At 39.2% G+C, this 19,037-nt stretch overlaps 1 protein-coding gene across 2 annotated transcripts in view; it reads left to right on the top strand.

The window, feature by feature from the left end:
* The window catches only part of RPIA (ribose 5-phosphate isomerase A), a 53,176-nt gene that overhangs the window by 13,099 nt on the left and 21,040 nt on the right, over nt 1-19,037 (top strand). For both annotated transcript variants that reach the window (XM_060247871.1, XM_060247870.1), the window contains exon 5: nt 4,264-4,328. In XM_060247871.1, the coding sequence (XP_060103854.1) occupies nt 4,264-4,328 (65 nt within the window). The remainder of the gene's footprint in view (nt 1-4,263; nt 4,329-19,037) is intronic.

Raw genomic sequence — 19,037 nt, 5'->3', positions numbered from 1 at the left:
TGTTACCAGTACTACTAACAGTCAGTCTGGTAGCACATGAGAAGGGAGCGCAAGATAGTGCCCTTTATCCATAGATTAAATAAATCATAATGCTTTTGGGGGGGATGTACCAGGAGAGTGGTTCCGCAGATAAGCTGGGCTTTAAAGGTAAGTACCGAGACCTTAAACTGGATGAGGTATTCAGTCTGGAGCCAGTAGTAGAGGACTGTTTGGATGTGGGCTCAAAGTGGAGTTCCCATCAGAACACGTGCTGCCTCATTCTGGACCATTAGACGTTTCCAGGTCAGCATCAAGGGAAGCCCTGCATAGAGTGATCTAATTTGGAGGGGACTGTTTCAGAAATCACTATGGCTGAGGGTGAGACAGGAAGGGGGCTAGATTTGCAACCTGGCACAGATGGGAAAGATGCCAGTTTAGCCGCATTGGTGATCTGGGGCAGCACCTGGCCAGTCGCACATCAACAGATACAGCTGGGTGCCATTTGCATGCTAGTGACTGGCCAGCCTGAAACTCCACACCAGCTGGGCGAGGGAGCGCATATAGATGTTAAATAACATTGGGGAGTGTATTCCCCTCAGGGAAGACCACCCACCAAAGAGTATCGTGGTGAGACTCTTCTCCCTTAGCACCACCCTCTGTCCTTGACTTTGGAGAAGTGAGGCAAGCCAATTCAAGGCTGTCCCACGGATCTCTGCGTTGGTGAGATCCTAAGTGACCATGTCGAATGCTGTCATCAGATCAAGCAATGACAGCAGTGCTGACCTACCTTGATCCAGCTGCCTATGAAGATCATCTGAGAGCACCCTCCTTTCCCCAGCTATAGCTGGGAGACTGACTGACAAACCCATCAACAAGGGGTGGTTCTTGTAGGCCGATAATATCATGCCAAGTTAGAAGAAGACTGGAGGTGGCGCTGCCGCTGCCTTGGATCACCAGCCCCCACAGTGCTCCCTGTTGGGAGTTTAATTCTCCTCTCTCGAAGGATGTAGCTCTTGTGTTCCATGGCTCAGTGCTCTTTGGTGCAAGCCTGGGACTTCCACCTCACCATTCTGCAGACAGCAGGAATGGTTTTCAGGTGGAAAGATGATCAAGAGGCTTGCAGTCTGCTTTGGGTTCATCTTCAGATTTTGTCAGTGCTTGTATCTAGCAGACAGTTGCTTGCATTTTGTTTGGTCCTTTTATTAGGACCAAACAAAAATAACACAGCAGCTTGCAAGCTGACATCAGCACTCTTTTAAATCCACAGGCTTTTTAAGTTCAGCTACCCAGCCTGGTAAAGAGATCTTCAAAGCTTTGTGTTATTTTGATTGGTCCTAATAGAAAGTACGGTGTGGCTTTTGTTCCTTTGGATTTTGCTTTGGCTCAGTGCAGCTCCCCACCACCTGGATATGTGATATTAGTTATGGGCCAAAGTAGCCACTTACGGAGCTTAGTTTCAGAAATGAGCAGCATTGCTGCTGTTGCTGTTTCTGAAATATGTCTTGTGAGTATATTTAGATTCTCTTCATAAAAGCGCCCAGAGCAGGCTATGCGAGAAGATCCCAGTTGGGGAGGGGGAGATGTGGTCCCTTTTCTGTGGCCACAAAGTCAGAACACGCCTGCTTTCCTTTAGAAGCACTGCTGGATACGTGGACAAACTCCACTGAAGCAGAAGCATTAGGAGAATTCTGTGTGTCATGTCATGTCTGCGAACATGCCATAGCGACATGGAAGTTGCTGTGTGTTGATGCAAGAAAGGTCATGCTTGTGTGAACCAGCCTTCTGACTCTGAGGGGGAAAGGATCTTAACATGGGCACCTCCCACCAGACAGTCAAGGAAGTGGGTCTAAACTGCAGTCTTTCTGTCTCCAGTGATGGAGTCCTTGGTTCATTTCTTACCTACAAGATGGGCTCTGCTAAGCCCCTCACTTGTTTCATTTACATTTAGGTCTTCCTGAATCCTGATACCGTTCCTGAACTTCACTCCTGTTTCTCAGTACTATCTTGCTCTTCCTTTTTAACCACGTTTATTGATTTTTAAATTAACTCAAACAGAAATAAATAGTTCCTTTGCCTGTGGCCATGGCAAAGTATAATAATGGTAGCATGTCTGCAGATAAGTATAAAAGGTTTCCAAATGTCTAGAATATATATCAGTGCACAGTTGTTGTCTATATGCTGTATATTCAGATACTGATAAGGTTGTAAGATCCTCAATCCATTGGTTACAGGAGATGCGCACTTATCTCTCCCGTACATGGGGGGGCGGCTCATTTTTCTTGACTGTCTCTACAAGACAAGCAAACAGTATAAAAGTTTAAAAGGCTTCTCAAAAATCAGTTATATTCTAATACAAAATTGATATGAGTAATTACTTCTTCCCAAAAGATTGAATAACTGGACAGGCCTAAAAGCATATGTTTAAAAATGTGTCTTGTAAGTTACAGAACCAATAGCTAATTACTTTACTTAGGCCTTTACTAAAAAGGCGCTGTGAAGAAGTTGGTTTTTATACCCCGTTTTTCTCTGGCCTAAGGACTCAAAGCAGCTTACATTTGTCTTCTTTTCCTCTCCCCACAACAGGCAACTTTTGAGGCAGGTGGGGCTGAGAGAGTGCTGAGAGAACTGTGACTGGCCCAAGGTCACCCAGCAGTCTTCATGTGGAGGGGGGGGGATTGCATAATTGTTTGCTGAGTAAGTGGTAGCGCAGGGGTGTCGCGCAGGTGGCCTGTGGGATGGATCCAGCTCTGGCTGATCAGCCTGTAAGTGAGGTGCTGACGTTTTACTCAAGAAGTACATATACTTAGTGTCAGGTGGTCTCTAGGGGTGTGCATCAAAAACAATATTTTTCAGGTTCAAGTATATTGGATCTGGAAAAATATTGGTATTCCAGTTTTTCAGGATCCTGGTACCAATATAGTGTTCGGATCCTGATTTTATTTGGAAAATAGTAAAGAGTCCAGCAGCACCTTTAAGTCTAACAAATTTTATTGTAGCATAAGCTTTTGATCATCAGATGCTTTGAAGAGAGCTGTATTTCTTATGCTACAATAAAATTTGTTAGTCTTAAAGGTGCTGCTGGACTCTTTACTATTTTTTAGTTCCATGTGTCTTGAAAGCTTATGCTACAATAAAATGTGTTAATCTTAAGGGTGCTCCTGGAATCTATATGGTTCTTTCGTTCTATCACAGAATCAGAGCTTTCCTTTCTTTTCCTTTCCAAGATAGACCTTCCCTTTTGCCCTGACCTGCCTCGTCCAGGGTGGCCTGATCCCCTCATATCTCGGGAGCTCATCAGGTCTTTGGGAGGGCAGCTTCCAAGGAATGTCAGGGGCAGGCAATGGCAAACCACCTCTGAAGCAACTCTCATCTTAAAAACAAGTCTAGGTTCTCACCTACTGGTGCATAATGCTAAAAGAGCTGGAATGTCTGGCTGCCAGACAATCTTTGGATCTTCTGGCTGTACTACACGTGCAGCCATTGGAGGATGATTTATTATTACCTGCCCCTTCAGTGGGAACCTTGGAAGAATAGCACATGGGCATTTCCTCCCAAAGTCTTGGCAATACTGACTCTAAGGCTTAAAAGCCTGCTTTTTTCTTCAAAGAAACAGGAGTCTCTGAACCTCTCTCAATAGATAAAATGGCCAGTCTTGTAATACCCCTCTAGAAATCGGTGGCGAGGCCTCCTTTGGAGACGTGCTGTGTGCAGTTCTGGTCACCATATCTCAAAAGGGACATGGCAGAGCTGGAAAGAGGAGCTCAAGGGGCACCTCTCCTATAAAGAGGGGCTGGCATGCCCCCTCCTGCATTGCCTGGTTTTTCTAAATGGAAATATAAGAATTTTATAAAATTGGGGTGGGGAAGGGCAAAGAGAGAGCTTTTTCTCCCCCTCATATAAAACTTGAACTCGGAGGAACCCATCAAAGTTAATGGGCAATAGATTCAGGGCAGACAGAGGGAAATATTTATTGAACAAGTGATTAAATTGTGGCATCCACTGCCAGTGGGTGTAGTGATGGCCACAAGCACATGCTGCTAATGGAGGCAGAGATCCATCAGTGGCCACCAGCCATGGTGATGAAAGGGAACCTCCCTATTCAGTGGCAGTCATCCTCTGGATATCAAGGGGGGAGGCCTTGACCTCTGTGCTGGCTTGTGGGCCTCCAGGGGAACTGGTGGGCCACAGTGTAAAACAGCATTCCGCATGAGGCACCTTCTGATCGTCTCTGATTCTGTCAGAAGCAGAAAATGTTGTTAATGTGTTTGCTTTGCATGTGTGTAGCTGGATGTTGCCATTGACGGGGCTGACGAAGTGGACTCTGACCTCAACCTTATCAAAGGAGGCGGGTAAGACAGACTCTTAGTCCTTCCAGGGAGAACAAGGTTGTGTGTTCTGCTGCTAGTGCCAAACCCTTTATGCTCCAGATGTTTTTGCCTACAACTCCCATCAGCCCCAGCCAGCATGGCCAATGACTGGGGCTGATGGGAGTTGTAGGCAAAAAACATCTGGAGAGCTACTGTTGGCCACCCCTGCTTTATGGAATGTCCTCCATGGAATTGTGCCCAAGCTCCTCTAGGGCTTCTTCGTTGGACTGTGTGGCCCCGAAGATAAGACTCCTATGGTATCAAGATCACAGGCCTCCAGGTTAATATGAAACAAAACTTTGTACAATAAGCATACTGGTTTCGAGATGTTTATAGTTTAATTTTTCAGTGAACAATAATGACTTTAGACTGAGGTGTTCCCCTTTCACTTCCCACATGCCTCACTCACAAATCCTCCTTTCTCTTCTTAAATCAACTGCCTGACATTTGAGGTTTTGGCTCTCTCTCCAGCCCCTCAGATGCCCTCTAAGTGCATTTCTATTCTTCTTCCCTAGAATCTGGATGCTTTTCCCAGCGCTAGGATGGGATTCTAATCAGAGGACTCTGCTGCTTCTCAGACCACCACTGACCTCTCTCCCACCACTCCACACATACTCCTTAGCTCCGCCCACACTCTCTCAGTCCCCAACCAATCACTCATTCACCCTCCTTGCTGTACTGCAGCCTACTAGCAATTAAAGGAACACACATATATCAAATCATTGCAGATGTCAACTGTGTTACCTTTTAAGGCAATAATCTTTCGAGGGACTAGCTGAGCCTTTTATGGGATGGGGCATATTTTAATCTTTGGAGCTGGGAGTTAAGGACACATGATTCTTTCTGAGGTTATTTGGATGATGATGCATCTCTGAAATTGAGTTATTGATTTATTTGATGAAAAGGATTAGAGAAACGTCTGGGGTCCCCAGAAAAACTCTCACACTTCAGTGTACATCTAGAGCGCTTGTGCTGGGTCAGATGCAGGAGCCATCTAGCCTCAAAGTCATTTGTCCTTGGGAGTTGGTCTCCTTTGCCCTGGAGGTGCAGCAGGGCATTCACTCCTGACGCCAGATGCCATGAGATGGCCAGTGCTGGGGTGGAAAGTTCTCTGGGATAATCCTTTTATGGATTCCTGCCTCCACTGAAGGCTAGGAAAATCCTGAATTTGCTGGAATATGCATGTTGATTCTGTTGAGCAGATGGAGGGAATCCCAGTCAGCTGTTACAGGACATTTTGCTCTCAGGAGTTCTATTGGCGGGTCCTCCAACTGCTAGCCATGTTATGATTTGGGTCCTGGAAAGAATTCTTCCTGTCTTTTCTTCATGGTGTTCCCTGCCCATTGGGAAACTGTTTCAGTTGTTCCTAATTGTTGACCTTTAATAGGTAATTTTCCTTTTTTTGCTGCGCTCCCTCCTAAAACAAGGAGCTTTGTTCCTGTACAAGAAGCCCCTCAGCCCAGGTCTGCCTACAAGAGCCCAAAAAATACAGTGAATGAACTTTTCACCTAAGGATTTATGGGCATGTGTCAACTAGGCAGCATTGCTTTTTTCCAACTGAAATACAAAGTGTTTCAAGAATGTATTGTAAAAGTTGAAAATGCTTCTAAAATAGCGGTTGCTCCTGTTCACCCAAGATTGCTGTGGGCACCTTCAGAGCAGGATTGCAGCCAACTTTTCTGGATCTCCCAGATGTGGTCTGCTGCTTCCCTCACTTGCTGGAATGTTAGGGAAAGGGGGAAGCAAAGTGGAAGGGTTTTGTTAGCAGTCCATCTAATATTAATAGTATTATAACACAAAGTAAATGATCTCCTTTGTGGTCTCTGTGCATCACACCCTTGGGATTCCAGGTGCCTGCGCCGACTCTACTGGTACTGAAAAGCTCCATCAAAAGATTTTTGTGTCCCGACCACTGGGCATGCTCACGAACCTATCCGCACATGCCCAGTAGGCGGAGCACCAAGATCCCGCCAGTTTTTTTCTGACCGCCGCGCTATTGAGACATACTTTCGGCTCTCCGGTTTTTGAAAAATTATTCGTCAAGTTCCAAGTGGTTTTCAGTGTAAAACCAATTTTATTGTTTTGCAATATATTGAAAAGTATTCATCAAACATATACTTAAAGGTATTAACCAATACACTACAAAATTCCCTCCTCCCCCCACCTCCTCTATTTCATGACCGCCGTTGTTCAAAACAAAAAAAAAATAAAGGTAAAATTCACAATTATAGAATCTTCACTAAAAATTACAGTTACCTTAACACAAGATGAACCAAGACTATGTAATAATTATTATTATAATTAACCCTCTATTTATCTCATAACCTAACCTTTTGCTAAATTACCTATTAAAATGAAAGCCAATATTTGCAGCTTTATCTTCTCATTAAAAATTCAGTTAATGTTATCAAAAATCACTAAACGTCTCTTCACTTTCCATTGTTTTTCAATATATTTTTGAAATTTCTCCCAGTCATCTTTAAATTTTTCTGAATTACAGTCTTTTAAGATTCTAGTAAGCTTATACATTTCACTCCAGTGTAGTACTTTTAAGATCCAGTCCCATTTCTCTGGTATTTTATCTTGCTTCCACATTTGCGCATATAATGTCCTCGCAGCTGAAAGCAAATACCACACCAATGTTCTATCTCACTTCGGAAAACTTTCCATTTGTAATCCCACCAGAAATACCTCTGGTGCTCTCTTGATGTTATAACCCAAGATTTTTGAAATCTCTTGTTGAATCATTTGCCAAAATTGCTTTGCTTTTTCGCAAGTCCACCACATATGGTAGAAAGAACCTTCGTGTTTTTTACACTTCCAACACCTGTCTGATACTTGATTATTCATTTTTGCTAATTTCTTGGGTGTCATGTACCACCTATACAGCATTTTCAAACAATGCTGTTTTATATTGTAACGTCGATATTTTCATAGAGTTCTTCCATAGGTGTTCCCATGTCTCCATTTGTATTTCTTTATTCATATTTATTGCCCATTTTATCATTTGAGGTTTCACTACTTCATCTTCTGTAGACGATTTCAATAGTAACTTATATATCCTCGAAATCAGTTTTTCATCCTCACCCAACAGCATTTTTTCCAGTTCTGTTTGATCTTGCCTTATCCCTGTATTTCTAATATCATGCTCCACCAAACTTTTAATTTTTTGCAATTGATACCAATTAAATTTATCCTGCAATTCTTCCACCAGTTTTAGTTCCACCTTGCCTCCCTGTATTTTTAGCAGTTGTTTATATGATAGCCATTTATCTTCCTGTGGATCTGAAGACAACTTTAAGACTTCTGTTGGCACAATCCATAGTGGTTTTCTTTTGTCACCATATTTGTTATGTTTTTCCAAGTATTCAACAAGTTTCTTCTTATATAATGATGTGAGAAAAATCCATCCATCTTCTCCTTTCCATAATATATATAGGCATGCCAACCAAAAATATTTCCATGGCCTTCTAATGCCAATAATTTTCTATTAAGCAAAGTTATCCAGTCCTTAATCCAAACCAAACAAACTGCATCATGATATAACTTAAAGTCAGGCAGTTGGAATCTACTACCCCTTTCTTTCGCATCTGTCAGAATTTTCAGTTTGATTCTTGGTTTTTTACCCGCCCATACAAATTCTGAGATCTTTTTTTTGCCAAAAATTAAATTGTTTATGGTCTTTCACTATTGGAATTGTTTGGAAAAGAAACATCATTCTTGGTAGAACATTCATTTTGATTGCAGAGATCCTACCCAGCATAGACATATTCAGTTTGTTCCATTTTAACATATCTTCTTCAATTTTACGCCAAAGCTTTTCGTAGTTATTTTTATACAAATTAATATTTCTCATCGTAATCTCTACTAGATATTTTACTTTTGAGATAACTTCACATCCAGTTAAGCTTTGTAATTCATTCTGTTTGCTCGATGACAGATTCTTACTTAAAATTTTCGATTTTTCTTTATTAATATGAAAGCCCGCCAACTCTCCATACTCTTTAATTTTGTTTAACAGCAAGGGCGTCACTTGTAGTGGGTTTTCATTAATAAACATCATCTGTAAATGCCCTATATTTGTAAGAAAAACCTTTCAATTTCAATCCCTCTATTTCTTTGTCCTCTTTGATTTGCATCAGCAAAATCTCTAAAGTCATTATAAATAGCAACAGAGATAGAGGGCAATCTTGTCTTGTTCCTTTGCTAATTGTCATTTGTTCTGTCAAGTCTGCATTTACACAAAGTTTAGCTTGTTGTTCTACATAAATTGCCTTGACCATTCCTATAAAATCAACTCCCAATTTCAATTTCTCCATCACCACAAACGTAAAGTCCCAGTTAAGATTATCAAAAGCTTTCTCTGCATTGGCAAAAAATAATGCAACCTCTTTTCCTGGAAGCTTTTCATAGTATTCTACAATATTTATTACTGTTCTGATATTGTCTCTTATTTGCCTTCTGGGGAGGAAACCTGCTTGCTCCTCTTGTATAAAAATATTCGAATGCTGTTTGAGTCGTTCTGCTAGTATCCTAGCATATATTTTATAGTAATTGTTAAGTAGCGAAATCGGTCTATAATTTTTAACATTCGTGGCATCTCCATCTTCTTTTGGTATCAATGAAATAACTGCTTCCTTCAATGTATTTGGCACTTTCCCAACTTGTCTGATACTATTCATCAATTTTTGAAGTTTGGGTACTAATGTATCTACCAGAACTTTATAAAATTTTGCCGAGAAACCGACACAGTGCTTTGCCTTATTTCATTGAATTTAATGCTGCTTCAATTTCAACTTTTTCAATTGGTTCATTTAAAGTTTTTTCCATGCTTTCTGTTAAGGTCTTTACTTTTATTCTCTGCAAATACACTTCTACTTTCTTTTTATCTACTTGTTGACCTTTAAATAGTTTAGCATAATATTTGTAAAATTCCCTTTTAATTCCAGCTTGATCCACAAGTTTTTTACCTTCCGATAAAATTCTGTTTATAAATTTATTCTCCCTTTTTTTCTTCATTTGCCATGCCAAATATTTCCCAGGCTAACACGTCTGAGAGCAAGTTCTTTGGGGGAAGGAAAAATGGCCAAACAAGTACAAGAACAATTGGATGTGGATTTCCGGGGTTGGAAAAACCCAAGCTGAATTGCTTTTCAGAAGGGGAGCAGGCTGGGGCTTCTGTTTGGGGTAGTGGAGGGCAATTTAATGCCTACTGCCTTCTTTTCTCAGTCAGAGATCAGTCCAAGATATGCACAGGAAACTCTGAGGAGATTTACCTTGGCTAAAAGGGAGTCCCGGGGGGGCTCCTTTGAGGGGTCTCCGGAGACGAGTTGCATATTCATCATCTGCAGAAGTTTCCAAAGTCATTTATTTGACATAAGCTCAACAGGATCCTAACCTTCTTTGAGACTGCTAAACATCTAAAGCTATATAAGACCGGTGTTGAATCTGGATAACTGCAGAAAAAGGTACTGATGACTATCTTCATTCTGGGACTATTTAAAGTTAAACCAAATAAAATCAGAAGGTGAGAAATACGAGATTAAGAAAGCTTGGAAAAAGAAGGGGAGAAAGGGCGAAATTTGAATTTTATAAATTTAAAGGACAGTGCTAAAAAGTGGAAAGAAATTTATTGTTTTGTCTGCTTGTGGTTTTGGTGAAAAAACCCCATCGTCACAGATTTGCAGCTCTCACAGTCAACACAGGAAATACGCCAAACATCGTGAGATCTTTTTACCAGTGAAAACTGGATTTGGTGGCAAAAGCAGGAAGTGTCGGATGGAAAAGGGAAGTCATTGAAGCAGCTAGCCTACTCTAGGACTATAATATCATAGAAAAACATCAGCGACCATTGCTAGGAGGTCAAAATTTAGACAAAGTTTTTAAAGTGTTCAGGACTTTAAAAATTGGTGAAGCTGAGAGATGACAATTATAAGGTAAATACTATTGGACATTATCGCTGATAATTATTTTAGAAGCCTTTTGAAGGAAATTTTTTTTAAGGGAAGCAGAAAGTCGCGACCGCCATTTTGGAAGAAATAAAAACTTCAAAAATTGAGCCCAGGAGGCTCTGAGGACGGCAAAATTAGGCTTATTGAAAAGGGCAAGCCTTACTCTATCAGACCTGATAGTTTAAATTTAATTTAGAGAGGTCAAAATTTTCAGTGTTTTTTTAAATGTCAGAGCATAAATTAACCCATGCAAGGACTGCCTCAATGGAGAAAATGCAAGGGCAGTTAGAAGCAATGGAAGCCAGGATGATGAAAGGGGTGAGAGACATAACTGCTTCTAAAAAAGAAATTAGAAAAAACATTGAAGAGCTAAGGAAAGATATAGACGATCCCAGAAATGAGACTGTGGTAACATCAAAGAAAGTGCAAGAGATGGAACAGAGAGTGAAAGTACATGATTCCACCTTGCTAAAAATGCAAGAAAAGGTGGCAATTCATGACTGCAAATTGATGGAAAACCAGATACATCTGAGAGGAGTACCTGAGGATGAAGAGACTGATTTGAAAGGATATATACTAAGAATAATTGCAGAATTTTGGAGGAAGATCCTGAAGGAACTAGAAGTATGTATGACTATATGTATAGAGTGCACTATATGCCAAGAAAAATAATCTACCAGGAGATGTGGTTATAAGATATATGACAAAAGAAATGGTGGGAAAAATCTTGAATAAAAATTTTGAAAAGACATTGATAGTGCAGCAGAGTAAGAATCATGAAAGAATTGCCAAGACAAGTGATAAATGACAGAAAAGCATACAAAAAATTGACAGAAAAACTACGTGACAATGAAATGAGGTATAGATGGATAATACCTGAAGGTCTGAGCTTTGAGCAGCAAGGAAAAGGGATTACAATTACAAGCACACAGGAACTGCGTAGGTTTTATGAAGAACATAAAGAATTTGCACCATGATGGATTACAAATTATTATCTTGGAATGTAAATGGACTAAATTCACCACAAAAAAGAAAGGCAACGTTTCATTGGATTAAAAAGCAAAATTGTAATATAGTTTACAAGAAGTGCATATCAAACAAAAGGATTACAAATTTTTATAAAATAAACAACTGGGACTAGAATTTTATTCATTGGCCGAACAGAAGAAAAGGGGAGTGATTTTCTATATTAAACAAGAATTGGAGCCGAAATTAGTGTTTAAAGATGAAGATAGAAGTGGTAGAAATAATATTAAATGAAAAAAAAATGTTGTTATTGGGACTGTATGCATCAAATGGTGCAAAAGATGCTTTTTAAAAAGACATTATACAACAATTTGATGAACTGACTTATGACCAAGTTTTGATAATGGGGGACTTTAATGGAACAATTAAGAACACACTGGATAGGTCTGGGGGTAAAAAAAAATAATAAGGAAGGAAAATTGCCAAAGTCTTTTTTTAAATTGGTCAAACAAGAAAATTTGGAGGATATATGGAGGAAATTTAATCCTGAAGTGCAGGACTATACCTTTTTTCAGCAAGACAAAACTTCCCAGAATTTACATGTTGTGGGCACTAAAGACTTAGGCTTTATAACAAAGAAAATAGATTTTACCTAAAATCGGGGCTGACCATAACCCAATAATGTGAATTACAAAATTGTCTATGAAGTTGAGAAGATGGAGATTGAATGAAGATTTACTGCAAAATAAAGAAATAGTGACATCTCTAGAAAATGAAACTAAAGCTTTCTTCCAAATAAACGATAAAGAGGATATAGAATTTCAGACGGTCTGGGATGCTTATAAAGCAGTAATGAGAGGAATATTGATTACATTGAATAACAAAGATAAGAGGGCAAAAGAAAAACAGATGTTGGACATTCAAAATGAAATAAAGAAAAAAGCAGAACTGAGAAAAAGGCCAGGGAAAAAGAAAATTATAAGGGAGATTACAATATTACAAAGGCAAATGAGACATTTCTTAAATAACTGGAATGGAATCTGAAAAGATTGCAGCAGAAATCTTTCGAGGGAGCAAACAAACCCGGAAAATATTTGGCCTGGCAACTGAAGAAAAAGAGAGAAAGTAAAATTATTAATAAAATTATGGTGGATGGAAGAGAGGTGGTAGATCAAGAAGGAATAAAAAGAGAATTCTTTAAGTATTATGCCAAGTTATTTAATGGTGTTAAAATAAGGAAAAGAAAGATGGATGAGTAAAAATAGCACCCTTAGCAGAAAATATGCAAAAAGTTTTGAACAATCCAATTGAAAAAATAGAAATTGAAGCAGCAATTAATGCAATGGAAAATGGAAAAGCACCTGGGCCAGATGGCTATACAGCTAAATTTTTTAAAACCCTCAAAGAGGAGTTAATCCTGAAACGTCAGAGTAAGAACAGAATAATAAGAACAAAAGGGAAAGTACCAAATATGTGGAAGGAAGCTGTTATTTCGTTCATTCCAAAGGAAGATAGAGATGTTACTAATGTAAAAAATTATAGACCAATTTCATTATTAAATAATGACTATAAAATATATACAAGAATCTTGGCAGAATGGTTTAAACAATATTTGATAAATTTTATAAAGGAAGATCAAGTGGGGTTTCTTTCCAAAAGGCAAATAAGAGACAATATCAGAACTGTTGTAAATATTGTAAAATATTATGAAAGACATCCAGAAAAGGAAGTAGCATTATTCTTTGCGGACACAGAGAAAGCATTTGACAATTTAAATTGGGATTTTATGTTTGCAGTAATGGAGAAAATGGAGCTTGGAGAAAGCTTTATAAGAATGATAAAAGCAATATACACTGAACAACGTGCAAGGCTATGTATAAATGCTGATCTTACAGAAGACATGATAATTAGTAAAGGTACAAGACAAGGTTGTCCACTTTCCCCACTGTTGTTTATAATGACTCTTGAAATATTACTGATGCAAATTCAAGAAGATAAAGAAATGGAAGGATTAAAAGTAAAAGGATTTACTTACAAATACAGAGCATTTGCAGATGATATAATGTTTATAAATGAAAACCCCATACACCTTTGTTGTTAGCCAAAATACAAGAATATGGGGAGTTGGCGGGACTTTGTATTAATAAAGAAAAATCAAAACCTCTATGTAAAAATATGCAAATAAATAAGCAACAAGAATTGCAGAGACTAACGGGCTGTGAAGTTACCGCCAAGGTAAAATATTTGGGTGTAGAGATAACAATGAAGAATATTGATTTGTTCAAAAATAATTATGAGAAGCTATGGCGTAAAATGGATGAAGATATGTTAAAGTGGAATAAACTTAATTTGTCACTGTTGGGTAGAATAACCGCAATTAAAATGAATATTCTACCAAGAATAATATATTTGTTTCAAACTATTCTGATTGTGAAAGACAGTAAACAATTTAATAGATGGCAAAGAAAAAATTTCAGAGTTTGTGTGGGCGGGAAAGAAACTAAGAATTATAATGAAAATTTTAACAGATGCAAAAGAGAGAGGCGGATTTCAATTACCAGACTTAAAATTATATCATGAAGCAGTTTGCTTAGTATGGATAAAGGAATGGATAATGTTGTTAAACAAAAAACTCTTAGCGTTGGAAGGTCATAGAAATAAATTTGGCTGGCACGCTTATATGTATTATGGGGGGGGGGGGAGATAGACGACTTTTTCTCTCACCATTATATAAGAAACAACTTGCTAAATACATGGATAAAATGTAAGAAATATGGAGATGAGAGAAAACTGTTATGGATAGTGCCAGCCGAAATGATAAAAATAACAGCTGAGACGGGTGAAGAAAAGTGGTTGTCATATAATCAGCTATTAAAAATACAAAGTGACAAAATAGAATTGAAAATTGCTGAAGAGCTGAATAATACATATGATTGGTTTCAAATGCAACAAATAAAGAGCTTGATGGAGAATGGCATTAAAACTGAAGGAATAAGAAAAGAGCAAACAGAAATAGAAAAAGTTCTGCTTGGTGACAATGAAAAATTAATTTCAAAATTATATAAATTACTTTTAAAATGGTCTACGGAAGATGAAGTAGTGAAATCTCAAATGATTAAGTGGGCAATTAATGTAAATAAAGAAATACAGATGGAAACTTGGGAATATTTGTGGAAGAACTCTATGAAGCTTTCGACGTGACGTAGTATTTAAAGTATTAAAGAGAACTGTTTTAAAATGATGTATAGAGGATATATAACTCCTAAGAAATTGGCAAAGATGAATGATAAGATGCCAGATAGATGTTGGAAATGTAAAAAACATGAAGGTTCTTTCTACCATATGTGGTGGACTTGTGAAAGAGCAAAAAAGTATTGGCAGATGATTCAATAAGAAATTTCTAGGATCTTGGGATGTGAATTTAAGAAAGTTGCAGAGACTTTTCTGTTGGGATTACAAATGGAAAAATTTCCAAAAGAAGATAGCACTATAATTTGGTACTTGCTTTCAGCTGCTAGGACATTATATGCGCAGTTGTGGAAGCAAGAAAAAATACCAGAAAAATGGGATTGGATTGTAAAAGCTATGACATGGAGTGGAATGGACAAATTAACAAGAATTTTAAGATACTATGATTTAGAAGTGTTCAAGATGGAGTGGAAAAAGTTCAGAAGATATGTAGAAAAAGAATGGAGAATAAAAGGGCATTGGACAATTTTTGATAATGATTAAGTCTTTTTTAATAATAATAATAATAATAATAATAATAAAATTTTATTTATACCCCGCCCTGAGCCTGCCTCGGTGGGGAGGGCGGGGTATAAATAAAATATTATTATTATTATTATTATTATTATTTAAAAAGAAAATTAATTTTTGTTTTTATTAGTTAAGGGTACCTTTAAACATTAGTACTTTAAGTAAATAACACCGGCGTGGGTCAAGTAACGGGGGGAGGGATGGGTAGAAAGTAATATATGGGATAGATAAAAGAAGTTATTAATAATGCAAGAAATATAATTTGTTACCATATGTTACCAAATAAAATTGTTTTAACCACCAAGAACAACCGGATGCTATGGAGGCAAGATTGGTGAAGGTGATGAAAGAATGAATAACTGATAGCAAGAAACAATTAACTAAAGAAATAAATTCTAGTGCTGAAGAAGTCAAAGAGATTAAAAAAGAGTTTGAGGATCTCAGGAAAGAGTCACAGGCAACAGCACAGAAGACACAGAAGATAGAAGTTAGAGTTAAAGATCAAGATGCCACTATAAAGAAGATGCAGGAGAAAGCAATATTACAAGATTGCAAGTTAATGGAAAACATGATTTGTTTAAGAGGTGTGCCTGAAAAAGAACAAGATAACTTAAAGAAGTACATTTCAACAATCATTGCTGAGTTTTTTGGAGGTGACCCTGAGGAGACAAGACACTTGTATGATTATGTTTACAGGGTAAATTCAGAATTTGCTAGAAAGCGTAAGCTACCAAGGGATGTGGCAGTAAAATTTACTACAAGAGATATGGTGGGAAGGGCGTTAAGTCAACAATTTGAAAAAGCAATGGTAGTGGATGAAAGCAGAGTAAGAATAATGAAGGAGCTGCCAAGGAAGGTTATAAGTGACTGAAGGCAGTTCAAGACTGACAAGCTAAGAGAGAAGGGAATAAGATATAGATGGATTTTACCTGAAGGTCTTAGCTTTGGGTATAAAAGACTGAGAATTATAATAATAGATACTCAAGGCATAGAGAGGTTTTTTGCGAACAATAAAGAATTTGGAGATTAGAATAATTGAAGAATCACTATGGATTACAAATTAATTTCTTGGAATGTAAATGGACTAAATTCACCACAAAAAAGAAAAGCAACATTTCATTGGATTAAAAAAACAAAAATGTAATATAATTTGTCTATAAGAAGTACATATTAAACAAATGGATTATAAATTTTTATGGAATAAATCTTTGGGTGAAGAATTTTTTTCATTGGCTAAAGAAAAAAAAAGGGAGTAATTTTTTATATTAAAAAAAGAATTGGAGCCAAAGTTGATTTTTAAAGACAGTGAAGGTAGGTATGTTGCAGTGGAGGTGTTGATGAATGAAAAAAAAAACATTGTTACTAGGATTCTATGCCCCAAATGGGGCAAAGGATGTTTTTTAATAGATGTTATGCAGCAACTAGATCAAGTGACATATGAGCAGATAATGATAATGACTTTAATGGAACTTTAATGGAACTATCAACAGTTTAATGGAATGACTTTAATGGAACTATCAACAATTCTTTGGACAGATTGGGGGGGGGGAGATGGCAAACTGCCAAAGTAATTTTTTAAACTAATAAAACCAGAAAGTTTGGAAGATGTATGGAGAAAGTTCAATCCTAATACGGGTGATTATGCTTTCTTTTCAGCAAGGCATAACTCCTTCTCAAGAATTGATATGTTATGGTTTACTAAAGACTTGGGACTTATTACAAATAAAATAAGAGATTCTTCCGAAAATAGGTGCAAACCATAATCCATTAATGTGGTTGGCAAAAGTTAGAAAAAAGGTGAGGAGATGGAGGATAAATGAAGATTTATTGCAAAAAGTAGAAGTAGTGGCATCTCTTGAAAAAGAAACTAAAGCTTTCTTCCAAATAAACGAAAATCAGGACATTCAATTTCAAACCATGTGGGATGCGTATAAAGCTGTGAAGAGAGGAATATTAATTACATTGAACAATAAAGATAAAAGAGATAAAGAAAAACAAATGGTGGACTTACAAAAAGAAATAGGTAAAAAAGAAAAACTGAAAAAAAAGACCGGGGGAAAGTTTTTTTGCGGAAATTTACAGTATTACAGGGTCAATTGAGTCCTTATTGAATAAGGAGGTGGAATGGAACTTAAAAAGACTGCAGCAGAAATCTGAGGGTTCGAGTTCCAAGTGGTTTTTGACCTTTTGTCTTCTCCATCGTCTGTTTCTTTCTGGAAAAAAAAGGACATCCTTGTGTCTCTGTGAGTCTGGGCTTTGGCCAATCTTCACCCCGTCCTCCCCCCCACCCCGGGTGGCTCTCAGCCTCCGGATAGTGGGCCCCTTCGTCTATGCGGGGGTTCTTCAAACGGTGCCTCAAGTGCGGCAGCAAGCTCACCCCGACTGACGGTCACTCTCTTTGCTTGCTGTATTTGGGAGAGGGGCACCGCACTGATTCCTGTGGTCACTGCTTAAAGTTCAGTAAGCAAACCAGGAAAAATCGAGCCGCGAGGCTTCAACTAGCACTGCTCCAATCGGTGCTAGCTCCTCAGCCGATGGAACACAGCTTGGCACCGGGGTCTTCGAACCAATCAGCATCAACAGCTACTCCAACGCCAACCAAGTCCGAAGACCAAGACGACGCATGGCTCCAAGTCTTCGACCGCTTTGCTGAAACGCAAGCGGAACAAGGAGCACAAAGCATCAAAGAAACTCAAATCAGCTGCAACGGGTGAATGCGCCTCCCCGACACCATGAGAGGCTTCCCTTGAAAGGGTTCGATTGATACTTAATACAACACTACCTGATTTATCACCACTGAGACTGGTACCTCCCAAGATACTGGCTTCTCAGCACCGGAAGGACCCCGCGCCCTGCAGATCCCCTTCCTCATCGGCCCATGTTTTCGACAATGAAGTGGAACACCTCGATCTTACTCAGCACTCATCAGGGTCGGCACAAAGAAGTAAGGATGTTTCCCCGGCTCAACCTCATCAGTTTTGTTCACCCGTTTGCCACTACAAACCTAACTCTCTGGAGCAAGGGGACCGTCCCCGGCGCGATGACAGGTACCTGTGGTACCATAGTGCCCTTCCACCTTGTGAGCATAGACAGGGCTACCCCTTCCAACCCTATCCACTCTATTCCTGGCATTACCCCCGGGACCTGCCAGAGTGGGATCGGGGTTCGCCTTACCACTCTACAGATCAACGCCGTGGGGACCCTAAACCATCAAGACCAGCATCGGCATCGAAACACCCATCCACACCGACCCTCCCCTACCTATCTGAATCTTCGGATGCTGAGGGGTCGGCTGGTTCAATCGGTGCCGATTCCGATCAACTTCAGTCCAAGCCTACACCATCGACGCCAGTGGCTGATGATGCCCCAATTTCTCCCTCAGAGGACCTCAAGTCCTATGGGGACTTAATCAAGCGGATGGCTGCCTTCCTGGGTCTGTTGATTCAGCAACCCCAACACGAGGTCAACCTAGTTTTTGACATCGTCCAACGAGATGTCTCTACTTCTGTCGCTCTTCCTCTCACCAATGTGCTGCTGCAAACTGTCAAGGGACCCTGGGAAAAACCATCCTCCCTGGCAGTCTGCACGAAACACTTAGACCACATGTATAAGATCCAAGAGAAGGGAGCTGAATTTTTGTTTAACCACCCTAAGCCCAGCTCTCTGGTGGTTATATCTTCATCCAAGGGCAAGCACTGCGCATCATCTCCCCCTGACAAAGAGGGAAAGAAGATAGATGCCTTTGGGCGAAAGTTTTGTGCCACTGTGTCGCTAGGGATCAAGTCTACCAATTATCTGGCCTGTTTGGGACATTATCAGTTTGCTTTATGGGACCAAGTTTCTACTCTCCTGCAGCATCTTCCACAGGAACACCACTGTACCCTACAGAAGATCCAGAAAGAAGGCATGGTGGTTGCTAAGCAACAACTTAACTCCTCAAAGCATGCTACTGACACTTTTGCTAAGATGCTGTCTTCTGCGGTTGCCCTCCGTAGGCACGCCTGGCTCAGGTCTA

Source organism: Heteronotia binoei, chromosome 10 (genome assembly GCF_032191835.1).
Source record: "Heteronotia binoei isolate CCM8104 ecotype False Entrance Well chromosome 10, APGP_CSIRO_Hbin_v1, whole genome shotgun sequence".
Taxonomy (NCBI): Eukaryota; Metazoa; Chordata; class Lepidosauria; order Squamata; family Gekkonidae; genus Heteronotia; species Heteronotia binoei.
This window is presented reverse-complemented; position numbering and strand designations above follow the sequence as displayed.